Source organism: Cervus elaphus, chromosome 27 (genome assembly GCF_910594005.1).
Source record: "Cervus elaphus chromosome 27, mCerEla1.1, whole genome shotgun sequence".
In the NCBI taxonomy this organism is placed as follows: Eukaryota; Metazoa; Chordata; class Mammalia; order Artiodactyla; family Cervidae; genus Cervus; species Cervus elaphus.
This window is the reverse complement of record NC_057841.1, coordinates 24,719,767-24,741,121: the sequence shown is the minus strand read 5'-3', so window position 1 is coordinate 24,741,121 and position 21,355 is coordinate 24,719,767. Positions and strand designations below refer to the sequence as shown.

Below are 21,355 nucleotides of genomic sequence, written 5' to 3'. Positions count from 1 at the left end.
AACACAACATTGTAAATCAACTATAGTTTGATAAACTTGAAAAATCAAAGAATGGAAATCATACAGAATGTATTTCTGGCCATAGTGAAATTAAACTAGAAATAAACAGTAACAAAGATGCTAGAAAACTCCAAAATACTTGGGAATTATGTAATACACCCTCCTAAATAGCCTGTGGGTCAAAGAAGAAATCCCAGTGGAGTTGAGAAAATATTTTGGATTTAAGATAATGAAAATACAGCATATTGGATCTTGTGGTCTGTAGTTAAACCTTACTTAGAGGAAAATTATTGTCTTAAATGCACATGATTGAGAGGAAGAAAGACTGAAAATCTTCACATTTTATACATTAGAAAAAACCCAACTTATTAAACCCAAAAATACTGAAGGAAGGAAATAGCAAAGATAAGAGAAATTAATGAGATAGAAAACAGACTTAAAATAATGGAAAAGCAATTGGTTCCTTGAAAAGACTAATAAGTGAATAAAAGAACTGTATTAGAGGAAAAATGGGAAAACACAAATTACCACTATTAGGAACAAAAAGGGGGACCCCTTACAGAACCTCCAGCCACAAAGAACTAGCTGTTACCTTAGGTTCACTCGTGCATGTGTGAGCTTTCAACCACCATGTTTTTATTCATGCCCAAATCCCCAAATCCATTTCTCTACTCAGCTCCTCCACTTGTTTTGGACATAACACCAATTTTATCCTATCCCCCTGCCCCCAACAGTTTTTTGTATCATGTTTCCCGTGTTAGTAAATAGTAGCACCGTGTATTAATTTGCTCAAGCGAGACACCCTGTGGGATCCCTCCACATCTGATGAGTCGCTGAGTCGTTCTCACGTCTCCTCCTTCCCTTCCCCTCTTTTGCTGTATCACTCCTCTCTCTCCTTTTCTGTTTCTACTGCTTCCACTGTTGTCCAAGCCGCCTTCAAATTGTCCGCCATCCTTTCAGTGGCCTCTCATTTATCTTCCCCCTTCTGTCCTCATATTGCAAAAGTGATCCTGCATGCATCTGTTTTCAACCAATTTCGCAGCTTTTTGTTGCCTTAGAATCAAATCTAAAATCTACTATGGCCACTAAGTCTTCCCCTCCGGAGCCCTGGGCCTGCTTTCTTTTAGTATCCCTACTACTCAACCTCCTCTGTGTCAGGGCTTTTATATCCATTGTACTTCAGCTCCCTCATCCCTCCAGTGAAAGTAAGAGCAGAAACAGCAAAGTTACTGCTAACTCCTTGTTCTCCTCTTTTCCCTGTTTGGTGTTTGGGCCCCCACATAGCCGTGAATGCCCGCTGGAATCCGGCTTGTCATACAAGGACATACCGCAGTGCCAGGCCAGAGAAGGAGCACAGGAAAGGATTATTCATCTGAATGAGTGAATGATAATAGATCAATAATAACACTGAAACTTGCTACTGATAACTGTTTTTCAACTTGACTGAATGGGAGACACATGTACACCCATAGCTGATTCATGTCAATGTATGGCAAAAACCACTACACTATTGTAAAGTAGTTAGCCTCCAATTAAAAAAAAAAAAAAAAGAAACAAAATGAAAAAACCCAAGTGAATATAGCCTGGCCTTTTTAAGGGAGAAGTTTAATGGATTTTGGTTATTTATTTAATGATAGAAAGGTCCCTTAATATCATACAAATATTTGCCATATTATCACGCTTGCTCAATTTAAGCTCTTAATGGCAGAAACCTTGCCTTTGTCTGTCTTCTAGAATTTGGCAGAAGCCCTTCCTTTGGTTGGTGAGCTGTGCAATTTTGTTGACTTAAGTAGAAGTCTGGGGCTTGATTTGGAAGCTGCCTAAATCAATATCAGGATGTTGCTTCTCTCACTGAGGTTGCTGGCCACAAATAACATAACTTACTAAAGGTTTCTGAGGAAGTAAAATCCAACCGCTCTCAAAGTAAATACATTCATCTTATTTCATAACCCATATATGCTTGATCTTCAAAAATATTCTTGTACTTAACCCTAAAACATTTATGAAGTACCCACAATATATTTGTTGTTCTGAAGTGGCTAAATGGGCCCCTAGAGATTTAGAAATTTAAATATGATTTGTTGGGGTTAACCAACAGGCCTGATTTCTTCTGATATCAATGTGAGTCAGTTTCCTTTGGTCTTTCTCTTAAAGAAAACTGACCCAGTGTTCCTTTTATTTTTAAATTATGTTCAAATCACAGCTTTATGTGAAACTATGCATTTGTTGTTGTTGTTGTTGTGAGATGTGTTATGCATTTGAAGGGAATGAACGTGGAAAGTCCGTGTAGTTTGAAGGATGGTGAAATGAGCGCCGTGTCCTCACTCCCCGTCTTAGGAGGTGGCAGGGGGTGGCCCTGCGGCGTGTGCGCTCGTCCCTTGGCCGTGGCCCTCAAGGGATGGGGGCAGCCAAAGCCCACAAAGGCTTGACCGGCCGAGCCAGGATTCTGTGAAGGTTTTATGAAGAATTGTGAAAGGGACATGCGGCCTTGCTTGTTGGAAAGCTGTCCTTCCTGATGGTTTTGCTTGTCATCCGAGTTTCTAGTCTCTGCTGCCTTTAGAAGGAACCACAAAGTTGAGGGAAGCCGGAAGCTTCATGACTGCCTGGCCGCCGGAGCCGCAGTGGAGGGGGAAACTGTAGCTGTCTCAGAGCTGACCTGCTGCGATGCCTGCCTGCCTGCTGCTCTGACGGACGGATGAGCCTGGAGTGGGGGGCCCAGGGCGCCCACAGTGGACCCGGCCCTGGAGCGAGACGGGCCCACAGCAGGGCTTCACTTCTGAGCCGGGAGCAGGCCCAGCGCCGTCAGATGGGCCCTGGGCTGGCCGTTGCCATTTTGAACGTCTTCATCATTTTTTCTGTTCGAATGTGCATTTTGTACGACGTGATGAGGGCACGGGCTCAGAGGGCCTGGGATCGCAGCTCCTGCAGGGTTTCACCTCCTGCCGCCTCCGCGCCTTCCTGGGGGGACAGTGCAGCTGGCTGCGCCCCCACTCGCTGGGGCGCCGGGCCGTTCCTCCCAGCAGCTGCTGCTGTCTCCTGTCCTCTGTCCTTGGTCCCTGGTGGGGGCTTGGCCTCCAGGAGGGGCAGGGCCGGGCATGTACGTGCCGTGGTGGCTGAGGACCGGGCATGGGGCTGGCGGTCCTGCCTTGAGCCAGCGATGTCACGGTGTGTTCAGCGGGCACCTTGGTGGGCGAGCCTCTTACCCACCTCAGAGCCAGCCACTGAGCACTCTTGAGTCTGAGGCCGCAATCCCTGGGGGCCCACCTGCTGTGGATGGAGGTGACAGGCTAGGAAGAGATTGGCTGAAAGCAACAAGCATGAAATGTGGTCCCACCCCAGTGGGTCTGCTGGGCAGTTCTGCTTTGGGCCAGTCTGCCGCGTCATGGCTGGCCCTCTCCTGGGTCGGTCATCAGCTAGCGGCTCACTCGGAGCCTTGGGGAACCAGATTGGCCCTGCTCAGCGTGTGGCAGTTGGCAGGCTGTTGTTGGCAGGGGCAGTGGGAGCAACCAGGTACCCTGAAGTCGGGGAACACGGGCTGCTTAGGGTGGTGGCCGCGTTCCAAGGGCAACAAGAGAGGCCAGCCATAGTGAGCAGGTGTCTCTGAAGTCTCTGCCATGTGACATTCGCCACCACGTTGGCCAAAGCAAGACCCAGGCCAGCCCAGAGTCCAGGAACCAAGAAGGAATCCACCTCTTGATGGAAGGAGCTGCAAAAATGTGGATGCAGGGATGGGAGGAACCTCTGAAATGACATCAGCAAATGACATTTATTTGGATTTTTTCTTTTAAAAATCAGCACGTATTTTCCCACTTCTGAACTCTTACCAAAATTAGCTTAAGATTAGACCTCATGTATTTTTTATAGAACAGTTCTGTGCAAATCTATTTCAGAGTTCCCCAGAACTTTATTGCCTAGACTAAGGATTCCTTTAGACCTGCTGCCAAACCCAGATAATCATTAAACCACCCCAGTAACACGCCACTTCACCGGATTAAGGAAAGAAAAGAAGGTATAAGTTGAGATGTGACGTCAGCCTCGTTTTAGGTATTTTTTCCTCCCCAGGACGGTGAGCCTGCCTTTTCCAGTTTTGAATGCCCTGTCTTTGTAGGAACTGTCAGGAGAAGGCGGGTGACCTCGTGCAGGTGGTCTGCAAAGATGGGAGGGCTTGTCTTATGTCTCCGGGGCTCCGGGCCCCATTTTAACGGTTTGTTTTGGCCCAAAGGAGTGGCACAGAATTCCAGAGTGTTTGGAAGGGTCCCTCGTGTGGCTCTGTGACTGACCCCCTCCCCAGCACCCCAGCCCCACCAGATTCCTGGTCCCCTGCCACTCACCTTCCCCAACCGCTGTCCTGAGATCACCCTGTGCTGCTGTCTTCCCACCGGCCTTCTGGCTCCGTCTTGTGTCCTGAAATGCCCAGCAGTGTCCTGGCCACCAAACCCAGAGCCAGGAAAGGAGTGCGGGGGCCACGCTGCCAGGGGATCAGGGTTGACATGAAAATCGCTGGAGTCAGGAAATTCCCGGGCCCTTCCATCATTTGGGAAGACATTTGACCTGAGAGGCCCGGGGTGGGGGGATCAGGTTCCCTTCATGTCAGGAGGAATTGAGGTTCCTGTCAGGAACTGGCCTGGCAGGGAGGCGTCTGGGTGCTCTTCTCTCTGAGCAGAGTCCGAATGGTTCTGTCTGACCCTTTCTAATAACTCGATTGGAGTTAAGCGCCACTTGCTGCCTGTTCGCCTCGTTATCGCGTTCTCTCGTAACTGTTAACTTAGTTATCCCTGACAAGACTGAAGCCTGTATTTGGTGTGCCTATCAATTTGTTTGTAACTGAAGCTGAACCCCAAAGTACTGAGGGGGTTTTACTGTTCGTGGGTCAGTCCAGCCCAGTAGCTGTGTATTCCTCCTGCTTGGCTCCCGTGATGGTTTACAAATTAATCGTGCGTCTGGGGTGTGGTGATGGTGGGGCTCATGTCATGGAACGCAGTGGCCAGCGTGTGCGGATTCATTTGGCATCTTCACAGGCTGCCTGAGTTGCGGGACATGCACACATGCCCCAGCTTGCTAAGGGGAGCAAGCTGACCTTGCCCCCTTCCTATAGCCCTACTGTAAGCCCCACTTTCAAGGGACTAAAGGGTACAGAGTCATCATTTCTGTTTTAGTTGAAGGACTTGCACAAATCGCCCAGGTGTTAATTATGGAGGCAGGGTCATGACACCTGGCTTAGGAAGTCAGGCAGCCTTTCTGCTGGAAGGGAGGTGTCCTGTCTGACAGAGGATGCTTGAGTCTCAGGGGCTGTGGCTGCTAATTACAACGGAAGGAATACAACTGAAGGTGAACTTCCACACATTTTGACAGTTGGTTTAAGTGGCTTTTCATTCTCTTCTGTGTTCTATTAATGTGTCATACTTGCTTGACAAAATGATCTTTGAGGAAAGGAAGCCCATATGTATTCCTTGGTGCCCAGCCCATGGGTAACATATAATTTTGTTAAAATTGAACCATGGAAATGGCAGTAGCTACTGATGCTCTGAATGTGAGGAGCGGAATCATGAGAACAAGCAGTTCTGCTAAGGTTTTGGGATTCTGTGGTTGGGAGGCTGGGGTGGCAGCGGGTGGGGGTGGCCCTGTTGTGATTTGGGGCTGCTGGGAGCATGAGGAGGCAGGTACCTGGTGGGTCAGGGTGAGCGGTGGGGCCAACCAGGTATTCACCCCAGCTGCTGCGAAATAAAATCAGGAGGCATGGGGTGGAGACGATGCGGAAAATAACCATGGTTGCCAGTAAGAATGGTGGCTCAGATGGTAAAGAATCTGCCTGCAATGCAGGAGACCTGGGTTTGATCCCTGGGTTGGGAAGATCCCCTGGAGAGGAAAATGGCAACCCACTCCAGTAATCCCATGGACAGAGGGACCTGGTTGGGGGTAGGGTGCTATAGTCCATGGTGTCACAAAGAATTGGACACGACTGAGCGACTAACACTTTTTCATATCTGCTGGCCCCCAGTGATCCACATCTGCTCCAGCTAAGGAGGAAAGCACAGGACTGGGGGAAGGGTGAGGACCGAAAGCCTAGGACAGGGTGGCTCAGCCTTCGTCTGCTGCCTGCTAGTGTCCCCTTGAGGTGCCTCAAGTTGAGGCACCTGGGAGGGCCAGAAGCAGCATGTGCTGAAGCTGGTCTGGGTGGTTCGAGAGGGAATTTTGTTCAATGCAGCCATCATGCAAAATTAAATTATCCTGTATCAGTATTCAATGAATAAAAGCTATTAGTATATCAGAAGCAAAGGTAAAAATATTCAAATATATACACATAAGTATATACTATATATAGGCATAACTGAATCCCTTTGCTTTACACCTGGAACTGATAATATTGTGAGCCAACACTACCTCAAAAAAGTACTCAAAACATGTTACTTTCTAATTGTTTCATTGCATTGGGAGGTTACTTTCATCTCCTGAGTCAGTATGATAAAAATACTATATGCTGGTGAGCTGCAGTGTATCTCTTTTTAGCTCCACACTCAGTGACTTCACACTGGTAGCTTGAAACTGGCCATGGTGGGAATATTTGTACCACATATGCGTGCACGTCTTGCCTCTCTATACAACAGAGCAGTACTTCCTCTCTGACTCGGTTCTCTCTGTCTGGCTTTGAGTGTGGACCATAGCCTCCGAATGCCTTCAACCCCCTTGAGGGGGAACCAGAAACTCTATCCAAAAGCTTCCTTCTTTGGACTCGAACATTTCCAAGGATGGAGGCAAAAGAAATGATCATAGCTTAAAGGGCTTTTGGTCTTCCCAGGTCGCTCAGTGGTAAAGAATCCATCTGCCAACGCAGGAGATGCAGGTTCAGTCCCTGAGTCGGGAGGATCCTCTGGAGGAGGAAATGGCAACCCACTCCAGTCTTCTTGCCTGGAAAATCCCATGGACAGAGGAGCCTGGCGGGCTACAGTCCCTGGGGTCTCAAAGAGTCAGACATTCCTTAGTGACTGAGCATGCAAAGGGCTTTCAGTTTCCTTGTCTTCTAGTCTGTTGATGATATGTGGGATTAAAAATGAGCAGAAGTGTTGATACTGTCAACAGAATGGACCACAAAAGCTTTATTAGTTGAAAATGCCAGTAGGAATTAAAAGAAAGAATGAGCTGCAGTGATTACAGCTCTACGTACACAAGGACCAGTGAACATGGTAACGGGTTCCTTGTCTAATTAAAATTTCCACCTAAGAATGATAAAGTCTGATTTTAGTTCACAGGAGACTCGAACCCAGGAGACTCCTGCAGGAAATCCTCTGCTTCCATAGGCAGGGAAGCCAGCTCCCTGGGTGTCCCCCCCCAAAGCTTAAGCAAACCTCCCCTGAGTGTTCCCCCCAAACCCTGGGTGCACCTCCCCTGAGCGTTCCCCCCACCATCGCCCCCTGCAACCTGGGCACATCCCCTGAGTGTTCCCCCCACCATCCCCACCTCCGCACCCTGGGCACACCTCCCCTGAGTGTTCCCCCCACCATCGCCCCCTGCAACCTGGGCACATCCCCTGAGTGTTACCCCCACCATCCCCACCTCCGCACCCTGGGCGCACCTCCCCTGAGTGTTCCCCCCACCATCGCCCCCTGCAACCTGGGCACATCCCCTGAGTGTTCCCCCCACCATTCCCACCTCCACACCCTGGGCACACCTCCCCTGAGTGTTCCCCCCAAACCCTGGGCGCACCTCCCCTGAGTGTTTCCCCCACCATCGCCCCCTGCAACCTGGACACATCCCCTGAGTGTTCCCCCCACACCCTGGGTGCACCTCTGACACCAGAGTACAGTGAGTTTGACCCGTCGGGTCCCAGCTTTCTCAGATCAGGTTGCCCATCTGTAAAGTGCCAGTCAAGAATGTTGACCCTCACCAGCATGCCTTTAATAGTTTGTTATTAGAGAAATAAAACAAGTGAATCAAATAGGATTAACCCCTTCAAATGATTTAACTATTTCTTACAAATAACAAAGAACAAATTCCTTTCATTCTGTAGAGGATAACCAGAAACGTGGAGCTGTGGGGGTCTCTGTAAGAATTAGCAGCTTGGTATAGATGCTGATTCTGGACGAGTTGACGGTCTTTATTTCTCTTGTTCAGGATAATAAAGCTTTTCCATCAAAGGAGACTAATTCCTTGTTTGAAATCTCACTTATAGCAGGAGGATTAGCAGGCCTTTACCTAGATGTTTTGAAGTAGCCACGTATTTGCCTCCACTTCTCTCTAGTCTCCTGGCATTTTGGAATAAGAGCTTTAACTCATCAAGTGGATGAATAATAGGAGCCACCCTTACAGCCTGAGAAATGAAGCATGAGGTTATATACTTGGACTTTCTCATAATGTTCATCTTTGGTTAAAATTACTTTCCTGTGTTTTTAAGTGTATGGATTATTCTAAATGTCATGTCATGCTGGCTAATTGAAACAGCCTCAGAGTCTTAATGACTTACTAGAGCAAAGGCTCATGTCTTGCACTTGTCACTGTCCAGGATGGGTCAGTGGGGGCTGGGCAGCAAAATGCTGTCTTCCATGCAGTGATTCGGGGACCTAAGCTGCTGCTGTCTGGGGTCTGCTGGTTTCCAGACTTGGGAATCCTCTCTGGCTCCTCTATATTTGGCCACAGGCATGAGAAGAAAGGTGTACGGTTGGGTAGGAGTGTTTTGGCCAGGCCTGTTGGGATTCTTCCCTTTCACTGATATTCCAGTGGTCAGTACTCAGTTACCCAGCAACAGCACAACTATAAACCTGGGATATATGGTCTCTGTCCCCAGGAGGAAAAGGGAATGGAGTTGGCAAGCTTGCAGCATTACCTTGGCCAGACCAGAATACTCAGATCACCAAAGCTGCATTTTAAGAGTGTATTTTCAAGTCTTCAGAAGGTCTCTGGCCGTAGAGCAGATGCAGAGCATAGTGGTCAAGAGCATGACCTCAGTTCAGATTCCCTGAATTCAAATCCCACCTCCATCACTTATCAGATATGACAAGTGTCCTAGTCTGTCTCGGTGACTCAGCTTTCTCATTGTGAAATGGGGATAACAAAGAAAATGACTAGAGTTTGTGTGAGAATGAGATGATGTAATATATGTAAAATGCTTAGAGTTATGAATGGATATAATTAACAACATGTAAGTGTTTGTTAATGGGCTTCCCAGGTGGCTCAGTAGTAAAGAATCTGCTTGCTAATGCAGGAGATGCAGGTTTGATTCTTGGGTCAGGGAAGATCCCCTGGAGAAGGAAATGGCAGTCCATTCCAGTATTCTTGCCTGGGAAATTGTGTAGACAGAAGGAGCCTGCGGACTATAGTCCACGGGGTTGCAGAGAGTTGGACACAACTTGTCTTCTGAACAGTGACAACAACAACAAGTATTTGTTAAATAAATTTTCTAGAAATGAGACTAGTAATAAAGAGACCTATTGTCCTTTTTGGTGAGTTGTCCGTTCCAGTGTTCTTGCCTGGAGAGTTCTGTGGACGGTGGAGCATGGTGGGCTGCCGTTTCTGGGGTCACACAGAGTCGGACACAACTGAAGCGACTTAGCAGCAGCAGCAGCAAATATATTGCCATTCAGATGAAGAATGGTTCTTTTTGTTGTAAAAATGTTTGTTGAGCAACTATTAATTATAATGGGCCAAACCTGACTATAGAATCTGAGCAAGTGGGTTTGTCACTGAGTCAAAGGAAACAGCATGTTTTCTCCACCAACTTTTCCTTTTAAACTCTGTGTCTCTCAATCCATGGTCCCATCGGCATCTTAGTTTCCACTCTCCAAATCCATGGCTTCTTCTGGGTCCCTGAGAGTGAAAGGTGACATTGGCCCAGTGCCTCTCCTCCCCTGGCCACGTCTTATGGGTCCTGTCAAGGTCATTCACGTAGTGGGTATGATTTCTGTCTACCTGTTAGGCAGTTTGCTTCCAATCTGTTTATATGATATACAATATGTATATATGTGCTACCTCTTCTGTTAGGATCCAGATTTGGGGATAATGCATGATTTTATTTATTTATTTTTTAATTGATTTATTTTAAAATTCTGATTGATCGATTTGGCTGTGCCGGGTCTTAGTTGTGACATGTGGGATCTTTAGTTGTGGCACATGGGATCTAGTTCCCTGACCAGGGATCAAACCCCGGCCCACTGCATTGGGAGCATGGAGTCTTAGCCTCTGGACCACCAGGGAAGTTCCAGGTAATGGTTGATTTTGGAAAACACAGGAGGGCAACAGGAAGTGATTTCTGGGTTCCAGCCCCCACCGCAGGAGCAGGCTGGCTTAACAGGCTCTTTCTCTTGCAGCTGGACGACTGCACCCTGCAGCTCTCCCACAATGGGACTTACCTGGACTTGGAGGCCACGCTGGCCGAGCAACGGGACGAGTTAGAAGGCTTCCAGGATGACGCTGGGTAAGACTGAATGCTGTCCCTGCCAGCTGGTCCCGACCCTCCACGAAGTGGGGCTTCACTGAGGCCTTCAAATATTTTGGAGAAATCACCATAGCTTTCACCTTGTCTCACTCACAGTCACACAAAAGGACTCACTCACCAGGAGTAACTGCAGACCCTTTGAATTTGAGTAGCTCTTCTTGCTAAGACTATTCAGGGGTTGGAGAATTTCTGGTGTAGTTTAATTAAGCATGTGATATTTACATTCAAAGTTTCTTTTTAAACCAAATGTAGTTAAATCAATATTTTACAGATTTTAGTGGATTGACAACTATTTTATACATTGTTTTTAATGGTAACTACTGGATATTTAGTTTTTTGGCAGATGCCCCTTTAGATCATTTTATACTGTATCATCTTTTGAACTCATTACAGTGGAAAAAATAATTATTAATTATGTTAGTTAATATCAAGTTACTTTTAGCCTGTATCTAGAATTGCTTAGTATTTCTGATTGCTGTGAGTTTGAATAAAGCAATTCATATAAAAAATCAGAAAAATGTACAGAAAGCAAAGCCACTGTAGGAATATACCCATACAATTAGCCATTCCTATATTTATTAGATTATTTTTTCAAGTGATTGTTTTCTTCTCTTCCAGATTTTCTTAACTTTTCGCATCAAAATGATTTTTAACTCCCAGAAGAGCCGAGAGTAAAGCATTGACATTTTCCAAATAACCCTTTACCCAGCTTCCCATGATGCTAACATATTACATAACCAGTGCAAATTTGCCCAAACCAAGACATTAATATTTGTAAAATACTATTATGTATTTATTCAGTTATTGAAATACACTTTGGATGGGGCCCCCTGCCTCCCTTTCTACTCCTCATTCATCCAGAACCAAGTCTGTCTCTGATTTTATCACCTTCCTCCTTACAAACCTTCAGAGGCTCCCTCTTTCTTTCCAAATAATGCCCAGCCATCTTTGTCTGCTATTCAGAGATCTCTTCAAAAATTCTTTTGAGGCTGCCTTTCCCGAGTTAAAAATATATCGCAGTCAAATGAATATTATCTGAGGCTCAAAAAATGAGGAAAAATGGGAACCTTCTTGGTGTTGCTTTCCTACCTGACACCAGAATATATTGATGACTTCCTGGGTTTCCTCTGCTTTAGTACCTATCACAAATTATGGTCCTTTCTCCATTAATGGTCCCCTTAATTATCCCTCTTCTCTGCTGCTAAAATTCTACTAGGTCAGAACTGGGCCTGCCTGAGTATCCAGCCTAGCATTTTCTCAACACATTAGAGGCACTTAGTGTACACTAGGAGCCAGGTGAACAGAGGAGCCCAGAATGGGTTCCTGAGTGTCACGCACTTGAGCACCAAGGTCAGGGTCCTTGGTAGGAACCCAGTCAAGTTCTCTGAGGATGCCCTTCCTGTCTCCTGAGTGTATTCATAAACCATGAAAGACCTGGGAAATGCCTTAGGCTATGCACACATGAGGGGTATCTCTACTAAGTCGCATCAAATTCTACTCATCATCATTTTAAAAAATTACATTGTTAAGACTGAAAGATTTGAGGAAATTCCTTTGCTATCATTTTTTACCAAGTGTTTGACAATAACATCCTTTTATTTAAGATGTCAGCATTAGGTTGCATGACAGTCAAATGGGATCACTTCATGTTTCATTGATCAAATAGATCTCAGGAGTGTTATGAGTAGATCATTGCCAGTTTGAACAATGTCCCTAGTGGTGTTATGCTTAAAGACCATGACCTGTCTGATATTTTTTTTTTTTTTCTTGTCAAAACATGACTAGTTTGGAGATGACAGCTTGGAAAAAAGTGTTAATGTATTAGCTAACAGTATCAAGAGTTAAGAGTGGGGAAGAAAATAACCTTATGGAGCACCTGACATGCCAACCACTGTGTTAGGTACCTTATTCATGGCATGTTTGTTTACTGGTTCATTCCCTTAATAGGCACAAACATGGGATTAGATTTTCTGATCTCCATGTTTCATTTGAAACAACTGAGGGTCAGGAGTTAAATTACATGTCCAGGGAGGCAGAGCTGGTAGAAGGTGGAGCAACGTTTGACTGTAGGTGTGACTGGTTCCAAGTCCGTGCTCCTCTGCCATCCCAGGAGCTCCTGGGATGTACATATCAGGTTCTCCTGAGGGTGTACACTGGCACCCGAGGGGATGTATGGTTGGTTCATGGAAGGGCTTCCTCAGTTCCAGGCTAATTTACTGTCTGTAGCTGGAGCAACGGCTACTGCAGGGGGGCTCCATCCCCTGGCCCTGAGGCTACAGCTCATACCGTAAACATGGTGTCCAGATGCCAGTTTCTTTGCAGCCATGCCTAGAGAGCCAGGGAGCCTGCTGCAAGCCCCAGAACAGATCCTGGGGCTAACCTCACTTGGTTCCCTTCTGAGCCGTCACCTGACCATGGCTCTGTCTGACAGGGGCAGCCTTGACCACATTTCTGCACCCTCATGGCATGGGGTGCTGGGGAAACAAGTTATGGAAGGCAGGACTCACGACGTGGGAAACTGCAGACACTGGGGAGGGAGGAGGTGGCCCAGAGGATGTCGGGTAGCCGCACGTTTGACTGCTGGGTCCCAAACCCACCTCGGAATGGGGTTTCTATCTGAAATAGTCTGCATTTGTGGAATTCAGCCTTTGTCCTCCGGAACACATCCAGGATGACTTTCCTGTTTATCTGGAAGAGTGTGAGGAAGCCACCTCTCCTGGTCTCTGGTCAGCAGAGCCCCTGGGCCTGGCCTGGGCTGCAGAAGACAGGCCAGGATGGTGCTGTCCTGGCATTGCTGGGTCACTCTGGTGATCCCTGGGTCCTGAGCACTTCTGTGAGCACTGGTGGCCTGTGATGAGTTACTGGGCACTGGCTGGAAGCAGCCTGACGGTGGAGGCTTCCTGCACAGGAGGGAGGTATCTGGGTGCATCTGCAGGGAATGCTTGCACTGAGTGGCCCTCCTGGGTCTTGTCTTAGAGGCTTTGGCATTTGGCAGAGTCTGTGTGCCTGAGAGCTCATGCCTCCCTCGAACAGGAGTTAAAATATAATTTCCTCCTGGTTAAGAATTGCCCTTGTGAAGCGTGAAAAGGGCAAATGAAACCATTCTGTTTCTTGATTTTTTTTTGTTAAATTATAGGAAAATACCTGCTCACGCTGTGGCCACTTAATGAAGATGGGTGGCAGGGTGTGTGGAGATGGTGGTGGTGTCGGCTGAGTGTGTTCAGAGTCAGTTTTTCTTGCTGGAGGAGCTGGTTTCTTTGTTCTTGTCCGTTACCCTGCTCTTTTCTGCCAGGACTAAAATTTAACTTACCCCTTGTTTATAATGATCACTCAGACTATATAGCTAGTTGGAGAAGAGGAGAAAGACCTTCAAAAGTACAAGGACAAAGCAATTATCATGCTAGCAGAGTAAAGCCAGGTCTGTTTATTGCCTTCCAAAGCCAGTGAAGTGAGCAGACACAGCAGGGGGCAGTGGAAACCGAAGCCCCTGGGTTATTATTCCCGACCCTGCCATTGTGCAAGGTGGGGCAAGTCACTCTACCTCTGATGGGAGTTTATAATAAACTCAGGACAATGTTACCCAGTCCCATTTCCCTCCTTGTATCAGCAGCGACCCCAGCAGAGGGTCGCTGAGGAGAGCGTAAAGAGCAGCAGTGCGCAGTAGTTAGGGGCGTGAGCTTTGCAGCTAACCTCAGGGCTGTGTGACTATGGGAATGTTACTTTACCTCTCTGAACCTCGGTTTCCTTGTAAGTGGGGAAATCATAATATAACCATCATACCGCTTCCTTGGGTTGTTGTGAGGTAAAATATGATGATGTATCTAAAACATTAAGCTGGTTCCCAGCATGTAAGACAAACCCAAAGCTAGCAGCTTTAGCTATAATTACCGTCATAGTTTGAGATCATGCACTGATACGGGAGTCATTGGGTTTTAGGACGGGATGGGGTCTGTGCAGAGCACTCATGGGGAGAGCTCATTTTTTTAGTTAAGAAAACTGAGGCTGGAGCCTTTCGCGTGGGGCAGAGGTGGCCCAGATTCTGCCTCCCCCAGCTCCCCAGCCCTGGACCTTGTTGCTTAGTCCTACCCTCCCTGCCTCTGATAGGAAAGGCACATAGGGGCTGTCACAAAGAAGTGGGGTTGGAGGTTAGTCCTGAAGGCCAGAGGGTGTGCTTTGCCAAGGTAGCGAGGGCCACAGGTCGGGGTGTGGTAGACCTGTGAGTGGCCCTGAGAAGCACCGGGCTTCAGGGACTCTGGGAGGACCTGCGTGGTTGTTGAGCACGTCCCCAGGTGCTCCTGACCTGGAGGAACCCTGGACACTCACCTCTGCTTCGGCTGGACTCCCCTGAGGCCTTCGCTGGAGGGTCGGCGCTGAGACAGCGCTTCTCTCTCTCGGCTTCCCCACCCTGCCAGCCCCACTCCTGTGCCCACCCCACTGTGGGGGTGGGGAGGCCAGATGAGATGAGACCCTGTGGAGTGGGGGTGGGGAGAGCACAGTGTGAGCCTCAGAAATGAAGGATGGGGGTGGGAAGGGCTGTGAGGAAGCCCGTTCGCAGGAGCAGGTGGGCCCCCACCCCACCCTGCCAGCCCCCATGATTGGGGAGTGCAGAGGAGTTTGGGAAGAGCTCTGGTTTGACTCTTAGACACCCAACTTCTCAGCCTGCAGCACGTGAGCCCAAAGATCCATGTGTAGGTAGCAGGGGTCCAGGAACCCCTGAGATTTCTTACAGTTTGTTTGGGTATGCAGGGTTTGGGGGTGGAGAGGGGTTTCATAGGATGCTCAAAGAATTCTTTACTTTCCAAAATGTCAAGTTGGAAGGAATAAGAAGCTGTTTTCCCTCCTTACTGTAAAAGTTAACCTGTGACATCTCTGTCAAGGTTTCCTTGGCATCTGGACCTGGTAGAAAGGGAAATCACTAAAATACATTTTAAACCCAAATCTAAAAACCTACTGAACTCAAAAAACCAAACCACAAACAAAAAACTTTAACAAAAGAGAGATTCTGGTTAAAGGTGTGGGTGGGACGCAGTAAAGGGTTTCCCCCGACTTTTCCTCTTAAGCCGGGAGTATAGGTATGTTGTTGTCTGAGGCTCTCTTGGCAAACCACCAAAGAATTAAGGGTCTCCCATCTTCTCAGTGCAAGGCTCAGACTGCAGGCTATCAGCCCTGCTCTGGTTACGGGTGGGTGGCTTCAGTCCTGAGCTGAGCAGGGCAGCCCAGAGGGCCCTGCACACCGGCTTTGGGTCAGTGCTAGAGCAGAGCCTCCAATCACCCTGGGAGAAAGTCACTTAGAAGTGCTCGGGCAAGACAAATGAGCTTCCGTGCTGAGAAGACAGTGGAACTGGCATGGCTGTAAGTTCCCTTGAATGCCAAACTGTACGATAGAACAAACATGGTGACAGGTAGGAGTCAGGAGTCCAGGTGGGTGCTGGGCTTTCTGGTGTGGGCTGGACTCAGAAGAAAACTGACCTGCAAAGGGGGAGCCCTCCCAGAACCCCTCCAATAACAGAGCAGGGAAGCTGCAGTCAGCGTGGCCCACTGTGAGGGGGGAAGGCAGTGAACCTAATGGGTCTGAACCTGGTGGCCAAGGAAGGCAGGTGGACTGGGGCCTGGGCCAGCAAAAGAATCTGTAGATATGATGCTAGTCGAGGGAGGGAAACAGGAGAAGAAAACGGATACCTGCCATTAGGTGGATGGTATACAGATGGTGGACTACTTAGAGAATTAGGGTGGTTATGGGGGGCAATTTGGGGAGGGGGAGAAGAGGTTTATACATGTTAATCTGGGATTATGTCAAGCCACCCTTAAGTTGCAAGGTGGCCAGGTGAGAAATATTGGCCTGGGACTCAGGTGAGGAACATCAAGGCCCAGAGAGATTGGGGGTGATCTCTTGGAGTTGAAAACCAAAACCTTCTCTAAAAATTGAAGTCTATTAAAAAAATTAACATTTAATTACTTTTATTTTTGAGGGTAGCAGCACCATGTGGCATGTGGAATCTTAATTCCCCAGCTGGAGATCAAACCCGTGCCCTGTGCAGTGGAAGCACGGGGTCTTAACTGCTGGACCACTGGGAAGTCCCAAATCTGTTTCTTAAAAAGTGGATAATTAAGCCATTTCAAGGGTAATAAATTGATTACAAGATGCTCTTAGGAACCCAGGCTTCTTTTATCTTTCTGCTCTGCCATCCTGACGATGTAGCTTTCATCTTTCATCATAGTTACAATATGGCTCTCCCACCAGCATCACATCAAGCCAGCAAGTTGTATGTTGAATAGGGTACAGTTTTCCATGATGTAAACAAGAGATTCCAAATTATGGCAGGTTGTCTATAAAGGTAAAAATTTCTTTCCTGTGTAAGAGTCCAACTATAGGTAGTCTTTCTTGGGACTGGTAGAACAGTCATTCATCTTCAAAATGAGAATTCCATCTCTGTATCTAAAGTTGTTGCTTCAGCTTTTCCCTTTTCATCCTTATCCTAGCTTCCAGAAAGATGGAAATGGACAGAAGGAGTGCATGTCCATTCTGTGGGCACATAGCTTTCACTTTCATGGCATCGGCCAAAGCTTAGGATCATGATCATAAATTGTGGGCTTCAGTCAATTCAGTTCAGTTCAGTCGTGTCTGACTCTGTGACCATATGGACTGTAGCATGCCAGGCTTCCCTGTCTGTCACTAACTCTCAGAGCCTACTCAAACTCATGTCCATCGAGTCAGTGATGCGATCCAACCATCTCATCCTCTGTCATCCCCTTCTCCTCCTGCCTTCAATCTTTCCCAGCATCAGGGTCTTTTCCAGTGAGTCAGTTCTTCACATCAGGTGGCCAAAGTATTGGAGTTTCAGCTTCAGCATCAGTCCTTCCAATGAATATTCAGGACTGATTTCCTTTAGGATGGACTGGTTGGATCTCCTTTCAGTCCAAGAGACTCTCAAGAGTCTTCTCCAACACCACAGTTCAAAAGCATCTTCGGCGCTCAGCTTTCTTCATGGTCCAACTCTCACATCCATACATGACTACTGGAAAAACCATAGCTTTGACTAGATGAACCTTTGTTGGCAAAGTAATGTCTCTGCTTTTTAATATGCTGCCTAGGTTGGTCATAGCTTTTCTTCCAGGGAGCAAGCGTCTTTTAATTTCATGACTGCAGTCACCATCTGCAGTGATTTTGGAGCCCAAAACATGATTTTCTTTTTTTGAATGTTGAGTTTTAAGCTAGCTTTTTCACTCTCCTCTTTCACTTTCATCAAGAGGCTTGTTAGTTCCTCTTCACTTTCTGCCATAAAGGGGTATCATTCTACATATTTGAGGTTATTGATATTTCTCCTGGCAATCTTGATTCCAGCTTGAGCTTCATCCAGCCTGGAATTTCACATGATGTACTCTGCAAATAAGTTAAATAAGCAGGGTGACAGTATACAGCCTTGATGTACTCCTTTTCCTATATTTGGAACCAGTCTGTTGTTCCATGTCCAGTTCTAACTATTGCTTTTTGACCTGCATACAGATGTCTCAGGAGGCAGGTCAGGTGGTCTGGTATTCCCATCTCTTGAAGAATTTTCCACAGTTTGTTGTGATCCACATAGTCAAAGGCTTTGGCATAGTCAATAAGGCAGAAGTAGATGTTTTCCTGGAATTCTCTTGCTTTTACAGTGATCCAACAGATGTTGGCAATTTGATCTCTGATTCCTGTACCTTTTCTAAATCCAGCTTGAACATCTGGAAGTTCACAGTTCATGTACTGTTGAGGCCTGCCTTGGAGAATTTTGAGCATTTATTGGAGAAGGAAATGGCAACCCACTCCAGTACTCTTGCCTGGAAAACCCCATGGACGGAGACGCCTGGTGGGCTACAGTCCATGGAGTCGCAAAGAGTCGGACACAACTGAGTGACTTCACTTTCTTCTTTCTTTGCTAGCATGTGAGATGAGTACAATTGTGCGGTAGTTTGAGCATAGTTTGGCATTGCCTTTCTTTGGGATTGGAATGAAAACTGGCCTTTTCCAGTCCTGTGGCCACTGCTGAGTTTTCCAAATTTGCTGGCAAATTAGATGTTACCAAAGCGTAATATCATCCTATGTTGCAGACAAGGAAGCTGAGCCTCATAAAGGCTAAGTAGCTTGTCCAGGATCACACAGCTGGCTTCAGAGTTTATTCTTTTCACCTCTGCTGTCTCCTAGGGGAGACCAGAATGTATCTGGAGATGAATGCAGTGACAACCAGCTCTCTTGGACTTTGAGCTTCCGAGCAAATTAATCTTCCCTAGTACTACTCTTTATAACTCACTGATGACTGTGTTAAACCCTTCTTCATCCCCCAGACTGAGCCCTGGCTGAGTCTCAGAGGTTCAGAAGCTTCCTAAGAGGAAGCTTATCCTGGGGCAACTGCTGGGGGACCCTTGTCTCTGCTTCTGCTGCATTGTCCAACGTGTGTTTTCTACTCTTGACTGAAATCATAACTTAGTTCAGTGGAGGAATAGCTGGAAGCATTGACTCTGTTGTTGACCACAAGAAAAAGTCTTCATGTCTTTGGCTCCATGCCACTCAAGAAAATAATGTAAGCACTTGTTCTTACATTGCAAAGACTTTATAAGTTTTCTTACAAAAATATTTTCTTGAGAGACAGGTATAGGACGGAAACACACAGGTTTCTGCGAGACTTATTTGGTTAAACCAGATCTTCTTCCCAAGGCCATAGACATTATTGCAGAAGCTCATGTATTCTGAGAAAGCAGGACGTTTGGGGAAGTTCCTTCAGCGATAGTGCCATCATGACCCTGGCACGTGTGCCTTGGCTGAGGTCTCCTCCAACTGAATGTCTGTTTTAGTTCTCTCATCACTTGGGTGGCATTGGCCTTGGGTGTGGGCAGCTGATTGGCGTGGCTGCTCCCTGAGGCCTGTGATGTTTCTCTGGCAGTAGCTGTGCTGATAGGAATGGAATCTGAATCTCCCTGGGGAGCTTTAGGTCAAGTTAAACTGCCTCTGCCTCTTGGTCACCAGATCCTCATAATTGATGCACTCCCATTTCACTCTCCTGCAAACAGGCAAACTTGGAAGGAGAGGCAGCTACAATACTGATCCAATTAGCCTGTATCAGCGAGAAAAAGACCATTAAAGTGCTTATGATGAACAGGCATTGACAGGCTCTCACTGAGTTTAGGTTTTGGAACGTGGAAGCTTCATGAAGGCAGATACCAGAGTTTGTATTAATTAGGGTTTTCCAGAGAAACAGAACTAGTAAGATATGCCTATCCATCTAGTCTAATCTAGCTGGTCTGTCTAGAGAGATTTATTTCAAGTAATTGGCTCACACCATTTTGATGACTGGCAAGTTGAAATTTGTAGAGTGGGCCAGCAGGCTGGAAATTCAGGTAAGAATTGAGGTTGCAATCTTGAGTCCAGAATATGCATGGCGGGCTCATGGGCAGGATTTATATGTTGCTGTCTTGAGACAGACAGTCCTTTGTGGATCTGGTACAGAGTCCAGCACACACTAGTCACCAGTGAACATGTGTGGAGTAAGGGAATGGATGAGGGCACACCCAGCTGGGAGGCAGCATCAGGGAGGTGGGAGGCGTACAGACTCTGGGGTCAGGCTGCCTGGGTTGGGTTCGAGGTCTGTCACATTCTATGTGACATCAGCTATGTTGCATAACTCTTCTGGGCCACAATTTCCTGACTTTCGAAATGGCAATCATATTACCTACTTCATAGGAGTTTTCTGAAGACTAAATCTGTATAAAGTAGTTGGAACCTCATCTGGCACTTGATAAGCATTCCACAAATGTTAACAACTATTATGATGATTATTTGTTGAACCCAGACTGACATAGTATCCCACTGGGGAGAGGGAAAAGCATACCCATGATTATTTAATTTTCCTCTGAAAATTGAGCTGCGAAATAGAAGACAAGGGCATATTTACTAGAACAATGGGGATAAACTGATTATTTTTAAATGGATGAAATGATTATTTCTCTAAAAGAAGCTAAATGAATCAGCCAAAAGATTTTTAGAGTCAATAATAGCAGCAAGATGGCATATGTAAAAGAAATGCATAACAATCAGCATTACCCAATTACAAAATACAGTGGTGGAAGGAGGGAATCTACCAAATGTAAGAGACCTTTTGATGGATGTTGTCTATACATTGATATTTGATGTAGATAAAGAAAACATGGACATCTTATAATTCTTGAATTCTTAGGATTAACCTTATTTGGTCCTGTTTTATTATATTCATGTATTTTATATTTTGGTTTGCCAGTTTTTTTAAAAAAGATATTTCCGTCTTAATTTTTTGTGTCCTTTTCTGTTAGATTTTAATATTGAGGTTAAACCAGTTCTTTAGAAAACCTGGGACACTTTTTATCCTTAATAAACGCTGGGGAAGGTTCTGAGTGGGGCACTTGTGCAGCAGATGGCAGGATGATGCGAATGATGTGGAGTCAGGCTCTCTGCTGTCAGCCCAGATCTGTTTCCGTCAGTCACATGACTTTATGCAGGTTATGTTATTACTACTAATTTTTTATGTAATTACTACTAATAATTTTTTATGTAATTACTACTAATAATTACTACTAAGTTTTGCTTCTCTGTCTGCAAAATGGGCACAGCGGTGGTACTCACTCCAAAGGTGGGAGAAAGTCGGGGTGGGGGGAGATGAAGGACAATGTCTGTGGACCTGGGTGCACTCACCACCCCCAGGCCTCTGCCTTGGCAGCCTCTCTCCTTTGCCATGGGATCTCCTGGGATCTGGCCCCTCATCCCCCGTTGAGGGCCTTTAGTCTCAAATTCCACTCAGATTTTTTCCATCATTGGATTCTGTGCAAAGGGGCAGACAGGGGAGGGGGTGGCAGTATTGACAGAGGATTTATAAGTGATAAAGACAAGTTAAAAATATATGGGCCTTTTTTATTCTATGCTCTCTTAAA

The 21,355-nt window shown here is 46.5% G+C and overlaps 1 protein-coding gene across 9 annotated transcripts in view; it reads left to right on the top strand.

Annotated features, from left to right (window-relative positions):
- The window catches only part of FHOD3 (formin homology 2 domain containing 3), a 502,620-nt gene that overhangs the window by 50,802 nt on the left and 430,463 nt on the right, over positions 1 to 21,355 (top strand). For all 9 annotated transcript variants that reach the window (XM_043888946.1, XM_043888942.1, XM_043888941.1 and 6 more), the window contains exon 2: positions 10,299 to 10,405. In XM_043888946.1, the coding sequence (XP_043744881.1) occupies positions 10,299 to 10,405 (107 nt within the window). The remainder of the gene's footprint in view (positions 1 to 10,298; positions 10,406 to 21,355) is intronic.